Source organism: Muscardinus avellanarius, assembly GCF_963383645.1.
Source record: "Muscardinus avellanarius genome assembly, chromosome: 9".
Taxonomy (NCBI): Eukaryota; Metazoa; Chordata; class Mammalia; order Rodentia; family Gliridae; genus Muscardinus; species Muscardinus avellanarius.
Genome location: NC_137795.1, coordinates 86,416,110 through 86,443,144, shown reverse-complemented (window position 1 = coordinate 86,443,144; position 27,035 = coordinate 86,416,110). Strand labels below are relative to the sequence as shown.

The 27,035-nt window shown below is 37.7% G+C and overlaps 1 protein-coding gene across 4 annotated transcripts in view; it reads left to right on the top strand.

Annotated features, from left to right (window-relative positions):
- The window catches only part of GRM8 (glutamate metabotropic receptor 8), a gene marked incomplete at both ends in the record, with an annotated part of 808,352 nt that overhangs the window by 683,117 nt on the left and 98,200 nt on the right, over window positions 1–27,035 (top strand). For 2 of the 4 annotated variants that reach the window (XM_080701339.1, XM_080701337.1), the window contains one exon: window positions 23,924–24,859. In XM_080701339.1, the coding sequence (XP_080557465.1) occupies window positions 23,924–24,859 (936 nt within the window). The remainder of the gene's footprint in view (window positions 1–23,923; window positions 24,860–27,035) is intronic. The other 2 variants (XM_080701340.1, XM_080701338.1) reach the window with 1 other exon arrangement.

Sequence of the window (27,035 nt, the reverse complement as noted above, 5' to 3'; positions counted from 1 at the left end):
GCTGACTGGGCAATGTGTGCATATATGTCTACAAAAGTATGTATCCCACTATGATGTATGAATACAGTGCACCAATTAAAAATAAATATGAAAAAAAAAGAAATTTCCAAAATCCTCAAGTTGAAATAGCTTTAAAGTTTGAAATACAAATTTGTTAATGGAAGCTAGAAAATCATAATGATATAAAAAGTAGATTAATTTTCATATTTAACAACAAACTGAACCAACATGTTTAACCATTTCACATATGTGCAATCAGTTAAAATACTTTACACAACATCGTACACACAATGAGTACTCAGAATTATTGTTATTATACATTTTGTTTTACATTTCTGAGTGAGGTTAACTGAAGAGTCAAGCCTGGGAATCAGGTATACCGAAGAGAAAGTATACAGAAATGGATTTGGAGAAATTATCTTGTATTAAAAAATTCTAAAAGTTTGCACAAAGGGTGATAGTGCATATTTACTTTATTACATTTTACTATTACTTCCTAATGCCTGTAAATTGAGCATTAGATTAGATTATTTCATGATTGTACATTTAAAATATTATTAGAACCTGTTTGTTTGTTGAATGCTGGGTTCAGTAATACAATTAGGATCTGAAGTATAAGGAATTTTTAAGGCACATATTAAACATCATTCCTGACTTAAAGAAGATTAAAATATAATGAAATAATAAAACAGTTAATTACAATGTAGGAACATAGTGCAATTATCATACAAATGATAGAAGCAAAATTGCATGATGTGAAAGAGAGATGGGCTGCTTATGGTTTAAGTAACCAGGGACAGATAGATAATTGAGAGCGGATTTGAAATCATCCTTGAAGAATAGTAGCATTTTCATAGGAAGAAACAAAAACATGAACTTCAAGGCAGAGGCAACAGAGTAGTAGTTAGTCACAGAAAGTCAAGAAAGATTTGTGGGAAAGTATAAATATAAGAGTTAAGTGAGCTGGGCGTGGTGGTTTCCAGCATTTGGGAAGCTGGGACAGGAGGATGGTGGGTTGCGGGTTGCAGACAGCCTCAGCTACTACTTAGGTCCTTTGTAACTCTGTGAGATTCTCTTTCAAAATAAAGAATAAAAAAATAGGGCTGGGGATGTGTAGTTTGGAGGTAGAATGCTCCTGAGTTTTATCCCCAATACTGAAAAAAAAAAAATTAATGAACTGTGTTATCCCTCTGTCCTTTCTATAATGGTCAAATGCATGTTCTATCACTCTGAACCTCATTAAGATGGGTAATTACAATGCACTGATAAAAATATATAAAAAGACATTGCAGCAGAGAGTTGGAAGGCATGAAGTCATGTTACCAATTTAAAATTTTATTTTGTAGTTAATAAGAAGTCATTATAGTTTTATATCACAGAAGTAAACAACTAAAAGAGGTTGTTTAGTCTATTTCTTTTTTAATTTGACCCTGATTTGTATATGGGGTAGAGTAAAAGAGAAAGAATAACCAGCTGCCCTTCCTTTCTTCCTTCGTTCCTTCCTTCCTCCTTTCCTTTCCTTTCCTTTCCTTTCCTTTCCTTTCCTTTCCTTTCCTTTCCTTTCCTTTCCTTCTTTCCTTTCTCCCATTTGTGTGTGTGTGGTATGGGGGTATTACAGCCAGAGACATTTTACCTTTAAGCTACACCCCCAATCCTATTTTTATTTTTTAGTTTGAAATCAAGTCTTATTCAGTTGTGGAGGGCCTCACTAAGTTGTGGCTGGCCATGAACCTGGGATCTTCCTATCTCAGCCTCCAAAGTACTGGGGTTGTACATGTGTGCCACCATACCTGGCTTAAAATTTTCTTATGGTAACTAAAGAATGTCAATATAATGAGTGATTCAAAAAGGACTGGATAGAATCATGGATAGGTGAAGGAAAAATGTATATGGTGGCTGATATATGGTATGAAATATATTTGAAAAGATAGCAAAATAAAAAAGAAAATACTATAGGCCAGATAACAAAATTATTTTATTTTTTATTTAAATATTTATTTTTTGTGATGATGGCGATTGAACTCAGGATTGTTCTACTTGTGAGTTATACTCCAAACCCTATTTTATTTTTTTTATTTATTTTTTATTTTTTTTTCTAGCCTAATTTTTTTTATTAATTTATTTTTTAAATTGATACATTGTAGTCATATATCAATCACATTGGAGTACAAGACTTGAGAGGATATACAAGCACACATCATCCAATTAGCCCTCCTCCAGCCCCCATCCCATTACCTCCCCCTCCCTCCATCCCACGCTTCTTTGGTGATTTACTTTGATACATTTGTTTATGTACCTCCTGCATTTTAAAGAGTCTCCGTCCTCCAGCATTACATACCTTCTGATTGGTCACATTAGTTGCTTCACTATAGGGCCCTTTCTATAGCTCGACCTCTTCCTGTTGCCCTTTTCCTCCTAGTTATTGCTGATTAAGAGAAGCGTCTGATTTATATTTTCTGCGATATTTCTCTGTGCATGGTGCGTTGCAAGTACCGATCCCACTCTTGATGGTCCCAGTAGTGGCCTGGCTACTCAGTGGACTGATCCAGACCTCGCTGGCTCAAGCAGCGGCCTTGCCTCATGGGAGGCCCCAGTTCTGGTCTCGCTGGCCCCTGCACCGGTCTAACCCCTAAGCTGGCCTCGGTCCTGGCCTTGGAGGCCGCAGGAGTGAACTTGCCTCATGCCAGGCTCCGATGCTGGCCATTGGCCCCTGCACCGGTCTAACCCCTTGGCAGGATTCCAACCCCGGCCTCAGAAGCCCCAGCACCGGCCTAGCCTCACGGCTGGCTCCAATGCCGGCCTCGTTGGCTCCAGCACAGGCCTAACCCCTCGGCAGGTTCCGTTCCCGGGTTAGGAGGCCCCAGCACTGGCCATGTCTCACGGCAGGCTCCGATGCCGGCCTCGCTGGCCCCAGCACTGGCCTAACCCCTCGGCAGGCTCTTATCCTGGCCTCGAGGCCCCAGTACCGGCCTTGCCTCAAGGCAGGCTCCGATGCCGGCCTCACTGGCCCCAGCACCGGCATAACCCCTCGGCAGGCTCAGATGCCGGCCTCACTGGCCCCAGCACTGGCCTAACCCCTCGGCAGGCTCCGATCCCAGCCTTGGAGGCCCCAGCACTGGTCATGCCTCAAGGCAGGCTCCGATGCCGGCCTCGCTGGCCCCAGCACCGGCCTAACCCCTCGGTAGGCTCTTATCCTGGCCTCGAGGCCCCAGTACCAGCCTTGCCTCAAGGCAGTCTCAGATGCCGGCCTCACCGGCCCCAGCACCGGCCTAACCCCTCGGCAGGCTCTGATCCCGGCCTCGGAGGCCCCAGCACTGGTCATGCCTCACGGCAGGCTCCGATGCCGGCCTCGCTGGCCCCAGCACCGGCCTAACCCATCGGCAGGCTCTTATCCTGACCTCGGAGGCCCCAGTACCGGCCTTGCCTCATGGCAGGCTCTGATGCCAGCCTCGCTGTCCCCAGCACCGGCCTAACCCCTCAGCAGGCTCCGGTCCTGTCCTCGGGGGCTCCAGCACTTGCCTTGCCTCACGGCAGGCTCCGATGCCGGTCTCGCTGACCCCATCACCGGCCTAACCCCTCATCAAGTTCCGGACCCGACCTCGGAGGCCCTAGCAGAAGCCTTGCCTCATGTCAGGCTTCAATGCCAGCCTCGCTGGCCCCAGCATCGGTCTAACCTCTCTGCAGGTTCCAATCCCGGCCACGGAGGCCTCAGTAGTGGCCTTGCCTCACAGCAAGCTCCGATGTCGGCCACTGGCCCCGGCGCCCGCCTAACCCCTCAGCAGGTTCCGATCACTGTCTCTGTGGTTATTATTTCAAAGGTTCCAGGTGTAATGTATCAGATCTCTGCCTCCCCTGAGTATTGGTCACTGGCATTGCCACTGCCTCCACAGTTTCAAATCCTTCCCAGGCTCTTTTTCCACTCTGAATGTTGTCCAGTGTTCCTAAGCATGCGTGATGGTAGTATTCTACATTTGGTGTAATTTCTCCAAAAAAATAAAGTTGGTAAGATCTGGTTTCTGCTTCTCCTGAATACAAGTCTCCACCACCATCGTGGAGAACTCTTTCAACACCGCATTTCTTCTTGGTCTCCGCTAAACTCTCTCCTTACAGGTGATGTCTGAGATTCTTAACAATATAGAGAAATAGCAGTCCTCTTTCACGGCGAATTTTTCCATAAGTTCCAGTGCATTTAGATAAGTTTTGTCTACATCTCCAGTGTCCTGGCATCCATAACGGCTTTCTTACCTCCTCTCCGATATTTTTCTTTATCTTTTTCTGTTCTGGGCCCGGTTTCTCCAGGGGTCTGGCGTGCTACTCGCAGTTCGGCCCGGGGCCCAGAGTCCTGCGACCCGGGCCCCAGCTGGTGTGCCCTGCGCGCGACCCCTGCCCAGAACCCAGCATCTTACTGGGCCTGGTTTCTCCAGGGGTCTGGCATGCTACAAGCAGTTCGGCCGGGCCCCAGAGTCCCGCGACCCGGGCCCCAGCTGGCGTGCCCTGCGCGTGACCCCCGCCCAGAACCCAGCGTCTTACTGGGCCTGGTTTCTCCAGGGGCCTGGCGTGCTATGCGCAGTTCGGCCTGGGGCCCAGAGTCCCGCGACCCGGGCCCCAGCTGGCGTGCCCCGTGCGCGACCCCCGCCCAGAACCCAGCTTCTTACTGGGCCCGGTTTCTCCAGGGGTCTGGCGTGCTAAGCGCAGTTTGGCCCGGGGCCCAGGGTCCCGCGACCCGGGCCCCGGCTTTTGTGCGCCGCGCACGACCCCCGCCCAGAACCCAGCGTCTTACTGGGCCCGGTTTCTCCAGGGGTCTGGCGTGCTACCAACCATATTTTATTTTGTATTTTGAAATAAGGTCTTAGTTAGACCTCACTAAATTCCTGAGGCTGGTCTCGAACCTGCAATTTTCCTGTATCAGCCTCCCAAATGCTGGGATGACAGGAGTGGGCCACCACACCCCGGCACAAATACAGTTTATACACCCAAAACTTTGCATCTAATATTTTGGATTTGTCTCACAAAGCTTGGTCAGCAGACCATTGGAAATATTATAGTTTGTAAGCAGCTAGATCAGTATCAAAGATAGCAATGATGTTTGAAGTCAGAAAATTGTCGAGGCCCATTATAAAGAAAGACAAATCAGAACATATTAAGAATATAATAATAGGCAGACTTAGAGAAACCAAGAAGAAAGTGAGAACCAGTACTCATGACAAAATAAGAGGAAACAATAATGATAGTGTTTAGATGTCCAGAAAGAAGGGCTTCAAAAATGAGGTGGGTGGAGAACAGGTCATTGGGTTTGAATGCAGGTGCCTTTCTCATGACAGTTTAGGATCAGAAGGTTATAAGATCTAGTGTGGGTATAACACATTGTTTCTAAGGAATGGGTCAAGAAAAAGAAGAGAAAGAATTCAACAGCTGTAAAATACAACTATGTCATACACAATTTTCTATCTCTGGGAGACCAAGGTATATGTAAAGAGCAATACAACAATTCTGTCATATTAAATTATAATATATACAAGTACAGTACTCATCTTTTTTCTCCTTTTTGATATCTATGATTATATTTATATCTCAGAATTGAGGCTGTGTATTTTATTTTTTGTTATTTTTTTCTCAACTAGCCTTGTCAGCTATCTAATTTTTATTGGCTACTCCATGGCAACTGTTTCTGTATTTTGTCTTTAATTAAGTCACCATTATTCTGTTTTCTAAGTCTTTTGCTATTGTTAATTATTCTGTCTGAGTTTCTTAGTTTTCTGTATTATTTTTGCCTAACTTTCAGAGCTGAATATTAATTTCATTTATTTTATTACTTCCTCTTTTGTTAGAAATGCTTTGCAAAACACAAATTTTTGTTCTAAGTACACATTTTTCTGTACAGTAAGTTCTGCATGCAATGTCCTCCTTATATTTTATTCCTAAATAATCCTACTATAGTTTTGACCTGACTTATTGAAGAAAATTATCATTAAATTTCTAAGTGGTTGCATTTTATGTTTGGGATCTTTACTTATTTCTAGCTTTACTAAAAGTGGCCATCAGAAAAATGTGACCTAAAAATGTTATTTTTTAAATCTATTAAAAATTTTAATGACCTATCTTTTTAATACATTTTCATTGAGCTTTGGAATTTGTCAATTTGCCATTTTTCTAACTTTTACAAAATTTTATGCTCAGTTGCTCAAAAAGGATACGCAAGTTAAATTTTCTCTGAGACCGGAGGGGTTGGTCCTACATTGCTGTAGTTTAATTCATTGGTTTATATTGATATATCCTTTAAAACTGCTTTGCTATTTTAATACACTTTTGTAACTAGGTTTGCTCACATTATTACAGTTTTCTCACATGCTTCAGTCATCATGGTCTTCTATGTCATGACTCCTTTCCTATATTCGTCAAGTTTGCTTTCATTTTCAGTAGACTGCATTAAATATTAAGGCAAAATTTTCCAAACAAAATTTGTTTTTAAGATATTTGTTTTCTCTGTGATTACGTAATTTACAATTTTTCCTCTAGTCCTCCAATGTGAAAAATAACTTAGAAGTTACTAATTATATAATCACAAATATTTCTTCTAAAACATATTAGTCTTCTTTACATTGTGCATTTGTGTTGGGATAGAGATGACTGAGAGTATCATTTAAAAATATTATAGAACACTTCTGTTTGTCAAGCTTGGATTTTCTTTAGTGTGTAAACTCCAACCAAAAAAGACTTACGTTTGTCCAATCTCTCTCAATGATTCCTTGACTTGCAATCTATTCACATAGATTTTTCCATTGTTACCTTAGGAAAGTCTTTTCTCACACCTTATTTTACATAGCAGCTGTTCTGGTTTTTTCTTCAGAAATGTTAATTATCCATATTTTTTCTCAATAATCTCTATTTTCTTAAATCATTGTACTTTCTTTTTCCTTTTCTGGTTGAGAAGATTTGTAAATTCTCCTCTACATCAATAATTTGATTTTATGCAAACTCTATTCTGCATTCCACTGTTTCCTGTGTTTATTTTTATTTGACATTTTATTTTTTAGCTCTCTGAACTTTTCTGTTTGTCTTCCTTTCCCATTGGGCTTTTAATCTTTTTGTTTCAACTCATTCTTATTTTAAAAATTAGTACATATTTTCATATGTATAGCTTAATAATTCTATTGATACCACAAAACTTATCTACAAAATGTGAACCCCCAGTATTTCTCCCTCTATGTTCATACACCCAAAGGAAATTATGGCAATGTTTTAGTTTTTGCTTGATGTGTTTTATCCCATCTTCTAATAACTTGGTTTTACTTGCTTTTTGCTTCCTATTGTTCTGCCATGTCATTTTATATTGACTTTTCACCATGTAACATAAGAATTTACCTCCTCTGACTGTCTTCTGCCTCTTATGCCTCCTGTCCCATCATCTTCCTAATATACTAGAGGCTATACAAATATACCTTACATTATTATGGTCATGGAGATGCTGTTAATAAATGCGCCACCATGTATACTGTAGTTACTTTTTCTTTTTTAGAAACTTTTCCTTTTCTCTGGTAACTAATAATCATCATTTTAAAAGTTATTATGTGTTGCTTAATGTTTTATGTTTTTCATGTCAATATACTTAGGAGCAATTAACATCTATGTTCTCCCTAGAGGACAACTGGTTAGAAAACAATCTATTGTTCATAAAGACTCTCTCTGCCATCTCAGATCAGTTTAGATTGGTACTTCTCCAAGTTTGTGTCATGGCGTGTAATTCAGGTTCTCCATTATCATCATGCCAGAGATGATGTTCACATTTCTCTTATGGGAAACCTCCTATTTCTAGTAACCAGCCCATATGCTTTCTTTCATTTCCTCTTACTAAGGTATAAAACATCAAACAGTGGTTTCTTGAGACTAAGGAATGGAAGACACTCCCTTTTTGAGAACTTGGTTATAAAAATACCACATCTTATTTTTATATCATTACAATTATGATGCTTAAGAAATATATCGCCAAGATCTAGATTAGAAATCATCCTACCTTAGGCTGGAAAGGGCCAGTATCATTGCTTCCTGGTTCTCAGGTTCCAGATACTCTATTCTTTGCAACATTTTGGGGCTGATGAAGTTCTTCATAATATTTTAAGATCTTTTATTTATTTACGGTATTCTAAAATCTCTGAAAAATATTTTCTGATGTTTGTATATTTTATGTATTGAGTGGAGATTTTAATAGCACCATTTAACCTAAAAGTTCATTTCTTTTATTCTGAGAAATATTTAAAGTTTTGGTTCGATAATTCCAATAATCCATTTTTTTGCTCTTGAATTCCTTTTATAATGACCTTGGGCATCCTAGACTGATCCTTTTATTCTCTTTTCTCCAGATTTATTTATCTGTGTCTTTTTTTTTAGGGGATTATGTAATCCTTCTATTGAGTTTCCATTTCTGAAATTATAATAATTAATTGTTTTCCAGAATTATAATTAATAATAATTATTAGTAATAATATAGTTATAAATATAGTATTAACTATAGTTATTATAGTTAACATATATGTTCCTTCATGCTTCTTGAATATTCTTTTGTTTCTTGTTTCATGCGTGCATTAAAAAGATCTCTGAACTTATTAAAATATTTGAGATGTTTCCCTCTCCATCCATATGTCAATTTTATGCTCAAATATTTAGATTCTTTCTTTTAAGTTGCAGAATCTAAACATACCAAACACTGAGTTTTCAAATCCCCAGCTGGGAGGATATAAGTCAGGCTGATAGTATTTGTTGGTCCAAGAGGAGAAGAGGATTGGGAAGCTCAAAACACAGTATTTGCATTTCCGCTTGGTATAAGTAATTTATACGCAATATTCCAATCCTAATGGTGCCAGGTGTCCTGCATACAAGAAACCTTTGTTTTGCCTTTTAGAAAGAATACCATTTAGCATTATTTTTAATAAAATAGGATAAACTGATACAGTGACCTTTAAGATTCTCTTATGAATGAAATAGCTAGAATAATCCTAGCTGGAGATAATATTTCACTGTAATGATTATGAAGGGAAGAGAATCACTATTGCATTATGAGATCATAAAACAAAATTTTATCTTCTGCCAAGGTGTCCTACGTTAGTCAACCTTTTATAACTATAACAAATATCTGAGAAAAACAACTTACAGAGAAAAGTCTTATTTGGGCCCATAGTTTTAGAGGTTGCAGTCCAGGATCAGGTAACCATTTTCCTTTTAGACCTTTAATGAGTTTTCCAGATGGCAATGGCAGGAAGCACAAGGCAGAACTTCCAGGACATCACAGTCCCCTTTAAAGGCATGCCTCTCAATTATCTAGAGACCTCCCTCCAGGCCCCACTTATTAAATTTCCACTACTTCCCAACAATACCATTCTGGGGACCAAACCCATTCCATATGGACCTTGGGGGTACTTAAGATCCAAATGATCACATGCTCTTTGTGAACAAACTTCTTAAATAATTAATCAACACATAATTTTGATACGTCTTTCTACATCTATATTTTAATTTTTTATTGGTGCATTGTATTCATACATCATAATGGGATAAAGAAAAACTTGTGTAGACATGCATGCACACATCACCCACTCATCCTATCTTCTTCATTTTCAGTGACTGCCTTTCATGATGCGATTCATGATTCTCCCAAGTCTGAAAAGGACCTCTCCTGTTTAGGGCCACATTCCCTTTCTGGAAACTATTATTTTCAAGGCCCTATCACTACTGCCCTGCCTCCTATCACATCAGATTCCTATTCTGGATATCCCTATTCTAGATATTCCTATTTTGGATATTCCTAATACAGTGAACGTTCATAAGTGTTTTAGGTATTCACTATGTGTCAGGTACTGCCCGGAGAGCATTGTGGAGAGGCAATAAACTATGGCTGAGTATGTGACTTTGGCCCCCCTGGACTTAATTCTATTCGCCCTCATTAAATAGATGTGTGAGGTGTGGCCTATTATCTCCTGCCCTGCAACTTCTTAAATAAAATGGGAAAGGGGGAGGGTAATACCTAACTGACAGGGTGCTATAAACATTTAGTGTTAAGCTCTTAGAGCACTTCTGGCCCATAGTGTGCTCTCTATAAATGTTAGTTTTTATCCACGCATGGTGGCACATATTTGTAATCACAGCGCTTGGGGAGCTGAGACAGGATTATTGCACAGGTTCAAAGCCATCCTCAGCTATTTAGTGAGGCTCTCAGCAACTTAGTGAGACCCTGTTTCCAAATAAAGTATAAAATAGGTCTGGGAGTATAGCCCAGAGGTAAAAAAGCCCCTGGGTTCCACCCCCAGTACCACAAAAGAAATGTTGGTTTTTATTATAATTATTGTGGTTATTATATTTATATTGTATTTTTCTAGCAGTATAAAATGACTTTCTACTGAACATATTCATTCCAAGCCCCTTTGTCTATCTTTTAGCATTCTAGAGGCATCTGCTTCTTTCTACCCTCTATAAATGAAGTGTCCATTGAGTCATATGGACCAAGATTGAAACAAAGAAGTGTTTCACATTGAGCAAAACATTTTTCAAAATATTTTCAAAATTTCAGAGAATCCTTAATAATAAACTATCATATTTTTGCATGCATTAATGAATTCGTGTAGGTAAAATTAAAATAAAAAACTAATATTTAAACATTAAGTTATAAATATAAAATAAATTCTGAATATAATCATAAACATATAATAGTTAAATGGAATATTCAGAAAGTTTACAAAATTGCCAAAGAAGAGTATTAATCCTGAGCTGACTTTCATATTATTAATTTCTAATTATTAGTAGCAAAGAAGAATCTATTTAATTGGATTCAGTTACCATAAAAGACACTTTATATATTTATTATAGTTAATTATATATGACATTTAAGGTATATTTTAAGATTAGCTGACTTCTAAGTTCAGAATCAGAAATACTATAAACACTTGTAAATATTATTCACAACATACTAAACATACTAAAATGCTATTTTATTGTAAACATGTAGAGTAATTATCCCTACTTGAAAAACTTTTACTGAAGGACATTATTTGATACTCTAATTATGATCATCTAAATGGTAATCACAAATATTGTAATAAATTATACCTCAATGGCTTAAGATTAAAAATATTCACCCTGTAGTACTCAAAATAGAATGATCAAAATTTTTAAATCAAGTGATTATTCTGCTTCAATATTATCATGACAGATGCCACATATTCTCAGAACATCTGCATGTACACCATGTTAGGAGGAAAGGTTGCTGTCTCCCATTAGGCAAAAATACTTCAGGTCTGACTTCCAGTATTCTTCCCTTAAACCACCTGCTCACACTTCAGATTCCACCATCCCCAAACTCACAGTCAGTGTTAAAGGGCTTTCTCCAGTATGACTTTCTCTAAATAGAACCAGAGTGAAAGATGGGCACCTCCTATGACAATTACCAGAAGAAACCAGCATTAAGTGCTGAGATTGTGGGAAGAGAAAAGCAAAGCAGTAACAGGTCTGGAAGAAATCCAGAGATGGTCGCTCTTTACTTATTGCCTCTAACAATTGTTGGATGGACCAGCTATGTTTAATTGTACAGAGAGAGAGTATAAGAATCTTCTTCCAGCACTGCCTCTCAGTCCTCACAAGGGATATGTGAGTTTCTGCCCATCTTTCATATTTTCCTTTCACCTAACATTTTCAAATATCCTAACATGTTTGATCTTCTCAACTTTCCTATATGGTACAAACCAGGGTGCTTAGTCCCCTCAAAATTAGGTTCTCTGAAGCTATGGATGACATAATCTAGAAACCTCATATATTTAAAAAAGAGTAAGTTTAGTACTTACACAGAGGAACATATCTACCTTTGTGAAGAAGGGCAAATTGAAAAACCAAATTTTTATCTCATGGAGGGGGATTTTAAATTTTCACATCTTACTCTCTTGAAATTTGAGACTTTGGGCATCTTGACCACTTCTTCATTTCCCAAATTAACTATTTGGCTTCTTTGAGTTTGGAAGGATTCTTTTTTAGTCTTCATCGGGCTATTTTTTTTCTCTCTAATACTTCTTTACTGATATTTCTGAGTCTGCTTCTTAAGTCCTCCTCTGTCCTGGGCCCCACTTGTCCCTTGTGCCCTCTTTCCTTGGTAATTCCTGTCATATATTTGGTTGAGAATTTCTTTATAAATATTTATGGCTGCAATTCCCTTGCTTATTACTGGGCCTTTGAAATTTTCACCTCTAGGCAATTGTGACTCATGAACTCATGAACCAACTCATGGTCTGCTTTTCAAAACTAGTCATTCTTTTCTGCTGCCTTTTTAAGTGAAAAGTACCGCTGTTTATTCACATGTTTTTTCACTCCTTCATTCATTCAACAAATATTTTATTGATACCTCTTAGATCTTAGTCACCTCATTACATGGATGCAATGTGGAAAATTAGACCTGGCCCCCATTCTTCCCAAGAAAAAAATAAATAAACTAAATTAGTGCTTATCAATGTGTGGTTTCTAATTACTATGTGAGAATCACTATGAGAAAGAGAACTTCTTTTTAAAATTCTAACATTGTGTTCCTTCCCAGAACTATTGAGCTATAATTTCTAAGAAGCAGGAACATATATTTTAAGTCAACTCCTTAAGTGATTCTTTGGGATATAACCTAGAATTTTAACCAAGCACTTCTTTGAATAAAAGGAACACCAAACAAATAAATATATAATTACCTACTGTAAAAGTGCCACGGAAGAATGCTGTAAGAACTAGGGCACTTTGCTACATAATGGTCATCTGTTACCTGAGTGTTACACAAAACTAAATCACTCATAGCCTTGCAGGTTAATGACTGATCAACATAGAGGGGGAAGTAAATAAAATGCTAGAAATGACAGACCAGAAAGCTAGATTCCATCTGTTGGTTACTTACTTGCTCTCACTCTTAATTTACTTCTGTTGTCTTCAATATCTCTCAAATCCCTCCCATGCTCATCATCAGCACCCTTCTCACATGGAGCACAGGCTCTTGTCTTACCTGACATCATGGTTGTATTCCCCTGATATTTTTTCCAGTACTGGGAATTTGGGCATTGAACCCAACAGTGCTCTTCCATTGAGTTACAATCCCCAGTCCCCTCCCATTTTAGAACAGGGCCTCACTAAGTTCCTAAGGCTGACCTTGAACCTGCAATCCTCCTGCCACAGCCTCCCAATTAATGGTATTATTGGCATGTGCCACTAGGCTCCACTCTCCTAATCTTTACTCTAGCTTCTATATTACTCTTCTTATCTATCACCAGTTATCTCACCAATATATATATATATATATATATATATATATATATATACACAAATATATATCTGCTTAAATTTTTTTAACTACCTCATACCTTTGAGAATAAAGTCTAAAAACCCAGTGATATTGACAATGCCTTTCATGATATGGCCACGGGCTAGCTCTTATTTCTTGTATTCATTCATACCACCATATGGTTTGAATTTAGAATGTCTCTCCTAGGCTTCATGGAAACAAGGTAGCGCTGTTGGAAGCCAGGCTTGGTGTCTATGGAGGAGTCCCTGGGGTGTGACCTTGTGGATTATATATGGTCTTCTTCTCCCCTTGTTCACTTTCTGCTTCTGGCCTTGATGTTGTGAGAGTAGAGCCTTGTGCTCTTCCTCTTCCTGCTTACCACCACCATACCCTGAGCTTCAGTGAACCTGAAATCTCCAAAACACTGAGCAAAGTATTTTTTTCATCTAAATTGTATAATAATTTTTCATTAATTATACCAAAGAGAATGTTGACTAAGACAGAACTTGGTACCAGGAGTGGGGTTACTACTATGTCTAAGTCTGAAGATATGTTTTGTGAGAGGAAGTTGAATAGGTCAATATGTGGCTGGCAAGACAGAGGTCAAGACCATACTGAGGAGATTTCAGAGGGCAAAGAAGACTCCATAGGGAAGTGGAATAGAGACCACACTTATTACCTTCTGGCACAGAACTTACCGGCATTTTGCCCATGTCCTGAAACTTTGTGTGAGACTGAGTTAAAAGATGAGGATGATTAAACTTGTAGAGGAAGTCTCAAAACAGCAGTTACCCAAAATGCATTATGGATTTGGATGTCCACATTCAGTGAAACATAAACTGAATTTTAAAAGCAGAAAATAAAGCAGAGAGACCATAGATTTGCAATTTGGTGAAAAAGACATTTATAAAGCTGGGCCCAGAGAGCTATTATAAAAGAAAGTGAGATGGATGAAAGGAAGAAGGAAGCAGTGCTCATGATGGAGGCAGGGCTTGTGACAGCCCAGCTGGTGGCTAGGCCAGCAGTGGCTCACATGGAGGTAGGATGTGTGGCTTTGATTGAAAAGGGCCCAAAGGCAGTGATAAAATAGGGCATGACTTCCTTTCCTGCTGGTAGTGTATCTCAGTGCACATGTAATGCTGAGTTTACTTAAAAAATAAAAGAGAGATCATGGAGGACCACCTTGTGAATTTCCAAGGAAGGCCTTAGAAGCCAGGCAAAGAATGGGGCTGGAATTCCTGCAAGTAGGCCCAAATGGTACAATTTGTGAAGCTGTAAGGGTGAAGCCAAGATTATAAAAAACTGCAAGATTTAGAAATGTCATAAATGTGTAAAAGCCGTGAAGAAAGGTTGAAAGCTGTGGGCTATGGAAGCAGACCAGAAGAGCCAGTGTGCCACCCATTGCAATTAGCCAGGCCATAGGGGTGGGCTGCCAAGGTCCCTTGAAAAGTACAGATCACCATCATGTCCCCTGGATGCTAGAAGTGGAGCTGCAGGATCACATGTTTGCACTGCTGGATTTTGATCCTGTCTTGATTCCATTTCTTCTTTCTTTGTATTCAGCAGCAAGAATGTTGACCAAGACAGAAATATGTCTTCTGGGTATCTCTTCTTCCTTGTATTCATTTATATCACATTCATTTAAGTCATGCCAGGTTGCTTAGAAGGATTACTGTTTCATACATTCCAAAAGATGGGGATATTGTCTTTGTGGGATGCTAGGATAATTTGAATGATTCAACAGGGTAATAGAAACATCAGGTACAATTTTAGAGTTGTTGAATAAAAACTAGGGGACAGTGGAGGCATTCAAGGTGATTATGAATAATTTTTTTTCTGGAAAGGGTTAACAAGTTTGGGAATCTCTGCAGATTGATTTTGGAGTTTATCCTACTGAAAGTGCATTTCCCTTATTTACCAAGCCACTTTTTTTTTTTTTTTTTTGGTACTGGAGATGGAACCCAGGGGTATTCTACGTTTGAGCTACACCCTCAGCCCTATTTTCTATTCTTTAGTTTGAAACAGAGTCTCACTGAGTTACAAAGGGTCTCACTAAGTAGCTGAGGTTGTCCTTGAACTATGATCCTCCTGTCTCAGCATTGAGACAGCCCACAATGCCCCCCAGAATTCCCTTTTATCCCTGTGTCAGTGCTATCAATTCCAGCTCCATGTTTGCATAGTATCTTTGCCTGGAAGTTTCACATCACTCATGGTTTTATCATTATTACTGGTTAGTTGTATTACTGTCACTCTGACTGTGGACTATCTTATTCTCATATATACAGTCCATAGTATGAAGTCAGGTTCAGTTGCTGATGGATGAGCCTCCTTGAGACTGTGCTTCATGACAAGAAGGCTGACCACTTAAAGTCTGTTATTTTTCAGAGCTGCCATAACAAAGTATCACAGACTGGGCCTTGTATATCACAGAGAAATTTACTTTTTTATATTCCTGGAATCTAGAAGTCAAGATCAAGGTGTTTGTGAAATTATTTTTTTCTGAGATCTTTTTTCTTGACTTGCAGATGTGGTTTGGTTCCCTGTTTCTTCAAATATCTCTTTTTTATCTTAATGTTATCCTCTTATAAAGACACCACTCATTTTGAAGACTTGGCTACCCTTGCTGACCTCTTTAAAGACTCTTATCTCCAAATATAGTCCCTGAGGTACTGGAGGGTAGGACTCTGACCTATGAGAGAACGGGCACAATTCATCCTCTGACAGAATCCCTTAGCACTGCTGAGGTATTTAGTGGTTAGAAAACTATAATCCCAAGAACCTCATGGCTTCAAGAATCTTCCTCTTTTACCCTTGGGCCTGAAAATTCTTATTGACTGAATTTGGTGATGGCCCGTATAGAGGCATCTGACAGAGTACTTATCCTCAACACACCCACAGCCATGGCCATCCCTGAGATTCCTGTTGGTACTCAATTCTGCAATAGCTTTGACTTAACTGACCTTTCCCCAGTCCTGTACTTCAGTATTCTTTCTGCCCTTTAGTCCAGAGATTCTTTCTAAAGCAAAACTTACCATCCTTGTTTTGGTCATCAGTCTTTGGAAAATCCCTCCCCCCTAGCCCTGCTCTTTGAGAAAACACCAACTTCTTGTAGTAGCTTTTCAGACCTGGTGACCACTCACTTTTCCTCACCCTTCCTGACCTGGTGTCCACCCTCTGTTACAGCCTCTGTGGATGTTCCTACCATTGCCTTACTCTGGACTCTATGCTTTTAATATCCTGAATTTTTCCAGCTGGTCATGGCTTCTCATGACTATGTCTTAGCATCCTTTTGCTTTTTCTTCTGATTGGTGAACTCTTGAACTCTTCCATGTCTAGTCTGTTACACATCCTTCAAACTGCTGGTCATACATCCATGAACCCTGGATTTATACATGGTGATTTTGCTATGCCTCTTCCAGCAGGGCCATTGATTTGTAAGTATGTGTATTAAGTATGTGTATGTGTATGCTGGAATCCAACCTAGAGCCTTGCATAACCAGACGAGTGCTTACCATCAAGCTACACCTCCAGGGCAGCACCATGCTGTTACCTTCTCTATGCCCCCCAAGGGAGCCTCATGCTGAGCTCTGGCTATCTTTTTATTTTTTATTCCTCTGTCTGCCCAGTCATATTGTGTCTGGATCACCCAACTTTGTGCCTTGAAAAAAATGGGCATACAGTGCATTTTTATATAATGATAAAAGACTGAGTCATAAAACTGCTTAAAAGTATCAATCTAAATATTCTCCGTATTTTATAAACAATAGATCAGTTAGGATAAATCATGCTGTGTTTGGATTTGTCCTCCAAAAGTCTATGTTTTAGAAACATAATTCTATTGGTGTAGTACTGGTGATTGAACCCAGGGGTATTCTACCTCTGAGCCACACCTCCAGCCCTATTTTAATTTTTATTTTGAAACAGGGTCTCACTAGTTTGATGGTAATCTCACTAGTTGCTGAGGCTGTCCTGGAGCCAGGGATCCTCTTGTTTCAGCCTCTCAAGTACCAGGATTACAGGTGTTTGTCACCATGCCCTGCTCAAAAGATAATTTTTAAATTCATAAGTTAATGGAATTTGGAGGGTGGGATCTATGGAAGTCAGATTTAAATAATGCCATAGAATGGGCCTCTCTGTGAGGGCAATAGTGGGGTCTTTAAAGAAAGAAGAGAGACCTAAGCAACATAATTATTTTTTTCATCATATCCTGCCCTCAGCCTTGTTATGATGCAGTATGCAAGCTCTCATTAGATGCCAGTATGTTGCTCTTAGACTTCAGAGCCTCTAGAACCGTGAGCTAATATAAGCAAAATAAACCCCAATTGTTCATGTATTACCTAGTCTCAGATATTTGGTTTTAGCAATAGAGAGCAGACTAAGACAATACAGGAGATTGAACCTATTGGCATTTCTTTCTTTTCCTTTCTCTTCTTTTCTTTCTTTCTTTCTTTCTTTCTTTCTTTCTTTCTTTCTTTCTTTCTTTCTTTCTTTCTTTCTTTCTTTCTTTCTTTTTTCCTCTCTTTCTTCTTCATACAGGAGATTGAACCTATGGGCATTCTTCCACACTACACCCCCAACCTTATTTTATCTCACTAAGTTGCAGAGAGTCTCACCAAGTAGTTGAGGCTGTCACAAAACTGAAATCCTCTTGTCTCCGCCTCTCAAATATAAAGATTGTAAAAGAGCCACCATAGCCTGCTGGATAATTAGATTATTTTAAATTAGACTATTCAGTTTTAATTGTTGAATTTTAAGTTTTGTTAAATATGCCAGTACCCTAACAGATATATAATTTAATAATATTTCCACCTATTTTATGAGTTGTCCACAACTTTGATGGTATCTGTTGAAACACAAAAGTATTTAATGTCAACAAAGTCCAATTTATTTGTTTTTCTGTTTCTTTTCCTTTTGTTGTTGTAGCTAAGAAGCTATTACTTAAGCCAGGGTCAAAATGATTTACTTCTATGCTTCCTTTAAATAATTTTTGGTTCATATTGTTTGCTTGTATCTTTGTTTTTAGTTTTAGCTATTATATTAACTCTGATTTATTTGGAGTTAATTTTTACATGTGATAGAAAGTGTGGATCTCACTATTCTTTTGCATATGGATAACTAATTGTCTTAGCAACATTTGTTGAAAAGACTATTTTTTCTCTACTGGATTTTCTTTGTGTCCTTGTCAAAAAATTAATTGATCATATATATGAGGGTTTATTCCTGAATTATCAATTCTATTCCATTAATCTGTCTCTTTTCATGTAAATTTGTTTTTTGATTAGTGTCATATTGTAGTGAGTTTTAAAATCATTGTGAGTATACCAACTATGTTCTTCACTTTCAATTTTTTTCCATTTCTGGGTTCCTTAACATCTATATATAAATTTTAGAATCAGTTTATCAATTTATGCAAAGGAGGCAGCTGGGATTCTGATAGGTTGTATATTGAATTTGTGGATATATTTTTAAAGTACTATCATCTTAGTAATAGCAAATCTTCTGATACAGGAACATGGGGCATTTATTTATTTATTTATTTTTATTTATTTATTGCGATAGTGGGAATAGAACCCAGGGGCATTCTACCTCGGAGCTACATGCCCAGCCCTATTTTTATTCTTTATTTTGAAACAGAGTCTCACTAAATTGCAGAGGGCCTCACTAAATTAGCTGAGGCTTCTTCAAGAACCTCGATACTCTAGGGTCTCAGCCTCAGGAATGTTAGGATTGCAAGCATGCACCACCACACCCAGCTTCATTTATTTAGACCACGTTTTATTTTTTCAGTAATTTTGTACTTTTTAGTGAATAAAACTTGTTTTTTTTTACTAAGCTTACTTCTAAGTATTTTATTTTATTCTATTATAAACAATTTTTTTCTCAATTTTATTTTAAATTGTCCTTTAAAATAGGAAATACATTTGCATTTTTAAAGGTTATGTAGATTTGAAATCACATGACACTAGGAACTAAATGTGAGAATTTCCCCAATATTAGATTTTCAAAGGGCACCAAACCTACTACTTTAAAGAAGAGAATATTCTCTCCTTTGTGATCATTTACAGCTGGATATAATTCAAAGGAAATGCATGAATGTCTTCCTCATATTTATATCTTACTTTATATAATATATGTATGTAAATTCTCTGTTGTGCTTATTCATATGTGAATCATATAATATGCAAAATATGAAACCAATTTTGACAGTGTATATACCCATGTAGATGACTACACTTGTAAAGCCTATTGATTATGTGAAATTTCATAAGTAAAAGTTTTTAAAATAACTTTCACTCTTACTAGAAATATTTGTACACAAAAATATTATATAAGTCAGATAAGAAGTTGAGTTTTAAACAACCAGTTTTAAACAAACCAGTCACCCAAATGTTTATTACTATTTTAATTTATGACTAAGAATAGATGTCAGTTTCTGTATTATAATTTAAATATTCCCATATATATGATTATAAGGTTATTGAAAAACCATTTACTACCTTTGAATCATGCTACAACAGAGGTATATATTGAGTAAAAGTTTTTAATGAATACTCGGAATTATTAATTATAACGAGGCTTTTAATTTTGAAAAACACCCTTATAATATATTTTTATGAGTTATTAAAATTACATAGAAGAAAATCTTTCTATAAAAATAAAGTTCTTTTTAAAGAGTTTAGGAAACATTGCTCTAGGTTGACTGTTAATAGAAAGATTAAAAATTGAAAAATGTAGGCATCCTCATCCAAAAACGTTTGTTTGTATGATTTTTGGTGCTCTGTTCCGCAGTAATAACAGTATTTAACAGTAGAGACCAAATGATGCTCACATTTTCTGAAATGCACTGGATTGAAACCTACTGAATGAATCACCATGGGTAAATACTGTCAAGATAGGAATGGGTATCGTTTTGTCCCTGGGAAATTTCTCTAAATAACTGTCATCTATTTGTAAGACTACATGTCTTAGATAGAAATATCCTAATATCAGAATGATACCAAAGTTAGGAAGGCACATTTTAAGAATACGTGGACAAGGCTTTTTTTTTGGACTCATTATGAAAGATGGTACAATGTGTTAATATAGCAGTACAAAAGAACTGAATTATCCTTGAATTCCTGCTTTAATAAAAAAATTGTAGAAATGGGCAATTTACTTTCAAGTAGTACTGTTTTAAATCACCACTTAGCAGCTGAGTGAAATATGTCATTAGCTTTAAACATTCATTGATGAGACTTTCATTCATGAATGAGTTGTTGGTCTTTTTTCCAGGCGGAGAAGATTAGTTTCTAGACTTTATAGTATCAATCCACAGTAGAGTTACACATTTATGTATTTCTTGATGAAAATGAAGTCATATATATTTATAATGCTTATTAAAATATAATCTCCATTATATAAAAATATATGCCTTACTTAAATATATTTTCATTTAAAAATCTCACAACTATTACAATTATGGTATTTTCCATATTCTTATAATTTTATTTATCACTTATGAAAATATTTTTGATCAGTACATACAAAGAGAATGCTTACCAAGGAAAATTTCATATTTAGGTTATAATAACACATATTTATCCTATTTAATGAGACTTACATGATATAGGCATATTTTTTATTAACACATCTTATTTCCTTTTGGAAATTTAAGTGAATGGGGAATTAAAACATCTGACATGTGATTCAATATGATAATCTTTACAGTTTCTGTCAATCCTCAGGTTTAATGGTTCTGAGATTTTTTTTGCTGTTTTTTTCTCAGGAGGGGGACAATTATAAATCTATAGAATCTACAGACAAAGTGCAATTTTGGTCTTACAATAATTAACATTGGAGCATAACCTTCGGAAAGCATTTTATTATCTTATGAGTCCATTATGGTATAAAATCAATACTTCAACCACTCAGTGGATCTTTGCATTTTTCTCTTCATATTTTTGAGGGAAGCCAGTATGTGCTTTTGATTTAACTTTTTTGCTTTCTTGCTGCAAGTAAATATAAAATAACCTTTTTAAGTCATTAAAGTTTAATAGAAGATTAATAGAGTTCTGATTGATGAATTTTCCTCTCAGGTGAGTTGATGGGACAGATCTAATGGTCCTGTATGACCTTATGATGCATGAAGTGGCAGCTCTTCCCAAGAGAGGATGTTTGAACGTGAAGACACATGAATTCTTTACTCCACTGTGGGAAGATTAGATAGCCTTCTGCACGTCCTAAGCTTGAGGACTATAATTCTCTGCCCTCAAACAGTCAAGAAAGTTTTCAAAACAGAAAAGGTTTCTCTCTCTCTCTCTCTCTCTCTCTCTCTCTCTCTCTTTCTTTTTTATATGTTTTCTAATGGTACTGATTGGACTCAGGGATTCAAGGATGTTCTACCTGTGAGCTATATGCCCAGCCCTATTTTATTTTTTGAAGCAGTTGTTGATATTGTTCTTGAACCTGCAGTCCTCCTGTCTCAGCCTCCCAAGTAGTGGGATGACAAGCATGCATCACCATAGCTGGCTAGAAAAGCCTTAAGTAATTGTTTATAACAGTTGCCTGGTTGCAGGGGTAAACAGAGGGATGGGAAGGACCTTAAAAGCTATGGAGGATTATTGATGAAACACACACATGACATTTTAAGTTATATGGTAGTTCTCCCTGAATGTGCTTTCTCAATAGACTATGATTCTGATATTACAATGCTGGTGGCCACAGAAAGGTCAAGCTTCTGAGCTGCATTATTTCTATGACTATAACAACTTCAACATTGAGCAGCTTAAAACCACAAGCATTTATTACCTCAAATAGTTTATATCAAAGAGAAATTCCAGACAGCTTAGCTGTTGAGGCTCAGGAACTCTTAGGAGGTTGGGGTCAAGATGTCAGGGATGTAGTCTTCAGAAGGCTTGGTCTGGGCTGAACAGCCATTTTCTAGATGGCTCCCCACATGCACGACAAGTTGGCACTTGTGTTTGGCAAGAGGATACCATTCATTTCCACCGAGCAGATAGAGAATTTTCAGGATGCTGTGAAGCGTCCCCTGGAGTGGATGAATGATCTAAGAGAAGCAGAAGCCACAAGTGTCCTTTATGACCTTACCTCAGAAATAACATACCATTATTTTTAGATCATAGTAATGTTCACATAGGTCAGCCCATTCTAAGTGGGAGAAGACCCCTCAAGTGTGTAGATTTCAGGAGAGGCTATTGGGAGCCAGTCTTGGAGGCTGACTACCAGAGAGTAATTATATAGAATAACTTTTCTAGAAGATTATTAATAAATTTGGTCTTGGAAAAATAAGTTGTTTTGTTTTTTCCTCTCAAGCCTTCTTTCATTCTCCCTTTTCTATGATCCTTTGAGCAACCCTCTATTTCCAAATCTCAGTACGTTTTATTTTTGGGGGTATGGAGGATTGAACCAAAGATTACTCTACCCATGACATACATCCCACCTTTTAAAAAGGTCTTTTAGAAACAGAAACTATTAGTCACAGTAGGGAGACGCCTTCATTTTTACTAATTTCATTGACTTAAAACACCTATGGGACCATTTTGTTAGATGGAAATCAAAACTGTGGGATACATACACAGTGGAATTTTACTCAGCCATAAAGAAAAACATACTTACATCATTCTCAGGGAAATGGATAAAATTGGAGGACATTACGCTGAGATTAGTCAGTCACAAAGATAAGAAATATGATGCTTTCCCTAATATGAGAAAGCTAGGGATAAATGGGTAACAGGAGGAACTCTAAATGAAGAAGATTCTACAGAGGAACAAATAAGGCGACCTAACTGAGGGAATGGGAGGGGGGAAGAGGGAAGCTCTCTAAAGCACATGATGTACTTAAACATATCAATCACTAAGCCAAACATGGGAGGGAGGGTTGGGGAGGGAAAGGATGGGGATTAGGTAAAGGATAGTTGAGTGATGTGTGCATGTATGTCTCCACCATCTTTTATCTCCTCAAGATGTATGACTACAATGAACCAATAAAAAAATTTAAAAATTAAAATATTACCATTAAACTATTGTATTCAACATGGTCATTTTCATAATGTGGTGATACAAGGCATAAAAATAAAGTGTATTTCAAATCTAAAAAAATAGGGGCAAAACACATAAATAGTGTTATTTCCATAAAGACATGAGGAGTTAAAGTATCTCATGTTGTTATTTCTTTTCAAAATTGACACAGTGCCAGTTGAATTTCCACAAATATAGTAGAAAGACATAGATCATTTTTATATATGTTTCTTATTCCAGTGTTTCAGAGACTCTGGCATTTATATTTTGTGAATAGATCTAAAATATTCTGCGAACCTTTTATATTTATTTGTTTGTTTGTCTTTGTGTTGAAACCATTTGGGCCAATAAGGCTTTCTCCGGATGTCAGACTGGTCAGCGATGGGGAGGGAAATGCAAACTAATGACACTCATCAAGTGGACGACATGAATGATATATTGGGCCCAATCATTTAATACTTTCATAAAGTCAATATCAGGGAGAGAAACTGGGCTTTTATTATGGTAAACTGTATTTGCACTGTCAGCCCTCTGTGATTTATTACAAACCAGTGGCTAGGATTAGGATATTATAAATGGGAGAACAATGGAAGGCTCATTAATTTTTTATACCCACAGGTGGAAGACATGCTATGGGCTAATGGAGAACACACACACCCTTCCTCAGTCTGCAGCCTGCCCTGTAAACCTGGAGAAAGGAAGAAAACGGTGAAGGGGGTCCCTTGCTGCTGGCACTGTGAACGCTGTGAAGGTTACAACTACCAGGTGGACGAGCTCTCCTGCGAACTCTGCCCCCTGGACCAGAGGCCAAACATCAACCGCACCGGCTGTCAGCGAATTCCCATCATCAAATTGGAGTGGCACTCGCCCTGGGCCGTAGTGCCTGTGTTCGTGGCAATACTGGGAATCATCGCCACCACCTTTGTGATTGTGACCTTCGTCCGATATAACGACACACCAATTGTGAGGGCTTCAGGACGGGAACTTAGCTATGTGCTCCTGACAGGGATTTTTCTCTGTTACTCCATCACCTTCTTGATGATCGCGGCACCAGACACAGTCATATGCTCCTTTCGAAGGATCTTCCTGGGCCTTGGGATGTGCTTCAGCTATGCAGCCCTTCTCACCAAAACAAACCGGATCCACCGGATATTTGAGCAGGGGAAGAAATCGGTCACAGCACCCAAGTTCATCAGTCCAGCCTCCCAGCTGGTGATCACCTTCAGCCTCATCTCGGTACAGCTCCTTGGGGTGTTTGTCTGGTTTGTGGTGGATCCCCCACACACCATCATTGACTACGGAGAACAGCGGACACTAGACCCAGCGAATGCCAGGGGAGTGCTCAAGTGTGACATTTCTGATCTCTCGCTCATATGTTCACTGGGATACAGTATCCTCTTGATGGTCACTTGTACTGTGTATGCTATTAAAACGAGAGGAGTTCCCGAGACTTTCAACGAAGCCAAACCGATTGGATTTACCATGTATACCACCTGCATCATTTGGTTAGCCTTCATCCCCATCTTTTTTGGTACAGCCCAATCAGCAGAAAAGGTAAGTGGTAGGACTTGAATAGGACAGTCCTTACCCTGGATTTCACTTCTTTTGTTAGGATATGTCTCTTTCTCTTGGTTTATTGCTGTTCTCTCAAGATGCTTCAATGTATGCCATTTTTATTTAGACAGGGGTATTTATCAAGGTCACTCTGCTTTGAGTGAGTGTTGTTGACTAGGGCTAATTTTCCAAGAAAATCCTTCTTGCAATGTTGGAAGAGTGGCAGAATTCCTATCAGGTTGGGTGTTTCTTTTTCTAGCTCTGTTGTCTACTTAAATCACTGTTTTTTACCTAATGTTAGTTAAAAGTGGGAATGAAAGGGCAGATGTGGCTCACTGTGGTGAACCGTCCCAGCCCAATCCCACCACGTGACAAATGGCTCATTTTATGTTCCCCAGTAACTCTGGGGGATAAAAGCTGTCCCTTGATAATTCTAAGGAATTTTAGTTATGGAAACAATGTATAAGTAAAACAACCACAATAAAGGAAAATAAAAATGGTTATGTAAAATCTGAACCATCTCACTATTTTTGTCTTTTCTCCAATTCTTATTATCTTACCGTATGTGAAAAATCATGGACAGACATAGAGCAATGAACAATATAAAGCAGTTTATAATTTTTAGAAGATAAAGATCGGTGAAATGTCCCAAAGTTATTTTCTTTGTCACTAATCTCCACTTCTTATAAGAAAGAATATCTGCATGTGAAAGGGAGCATTTGTTGAACCAAATGCATGTAGTTCTGTGTACAGAAAAGCAGAGGGTTAAGGTTAGCTCTGGATTCTATGGTGTAAGTAGTGGGATGGAGATAAGCTGTCTTGTAAAGTAGAGGTGAACACTGTCTTTCCTAATGATGGTCCCTTACCCCAGATGTGTATGTGAAAAAGTGTTTCTCTCAAAGTAACAACTATTCCTTACTCTATTATCTGAAGTTGGGAAGAAATCAAATATTCTGGATGGAAATTACTTTCTCTAGGCTTTAACATTCCAAGTGAGATTCTATACGATTTTAAAATCCCAGCAAAGTCAGAGGAAAAGTTCTCAACAAGATCAACGTGGCTTTTAACTACATTCAGGTGAAAAAAACAAAATGTATGTTAGCAAAGTTGCTGCAGAATAGAGAGGACTTGTGATGAGTTCCAGACACTTTGACTATCTCTTATTGTATATCCTCTTGAAGCTCCATCAATATTTTATGTAGGATCAAGTGTGTGGTGAGAAGGTAGAAGTAATACACTTTGGGTTCTAAATGTAATGATCGGAAAAAATATTTTGACATATGTAGACAAGAAATTATAAAGATCAAACTTGTAAATCTAACTTATGAAAAAATGGGTGAGCTGGAAAACACGTCTCTCAAAGTCTACTTTTTAGTATGATTTATAGGACTAGTCAGAGAAATATAATATTTTTCAGAGTTTGGAAATTTCCACATTATATGAATAATTAATAACATCAACTTATATTTGTATTTGAACCTTTTTGTGTATATTGTTTTACCTAGGGAGGACCATGATAAATAGTTTATTCTGATTTCTGAGGAACAATAAATATTTTAACTAAACAAAATCTCTAGAACTAATCTCTTTCTCTTCCTTTACATTTTATAGAGTGTCACCTACTCTTATTTTTCATAAGATGACTTCCAAGAATGGAAAGAGGGCAGATACCGATGTGAATATGATTATTAAATTTTTATACTCAAATAATTCATTTAGTTGCCTCAATTTTTAGACTAAATAAAATCATGGTTCTATATCAGGGTATTGGACATCATCATAGCAATTCAATTATTGGTGTTTAAAGGAATAAAAATATAACCATTAATCTTCTCTCAGAACAATAATATTGATAGGGTTGTAGCTGCCCCTTTAAGAGCAGTGATGTGAACAAGAATTTTGGGTTGAAAAGGCCACATAAAAATGGCAGGTGTGGAGATTGTCCTATGTTTTTGAGCCTATGAGAGCTCTATACATCTTTTTAAAAACCTGGAAGTTAATTTTGTTTTTATAGTTGTGGAAATACCCATGCCTTGAGAGAAATGATTGAATTTCTTAGCTCTGTGAAACCAAACTATAAGAAGCAAATTGAAAATTAAATGACAAAATAAGTTCATTGGAATTTATTTTGTATTTGGTATATGATTGGCTGTAGAAAAGACTAAATAATTGACTA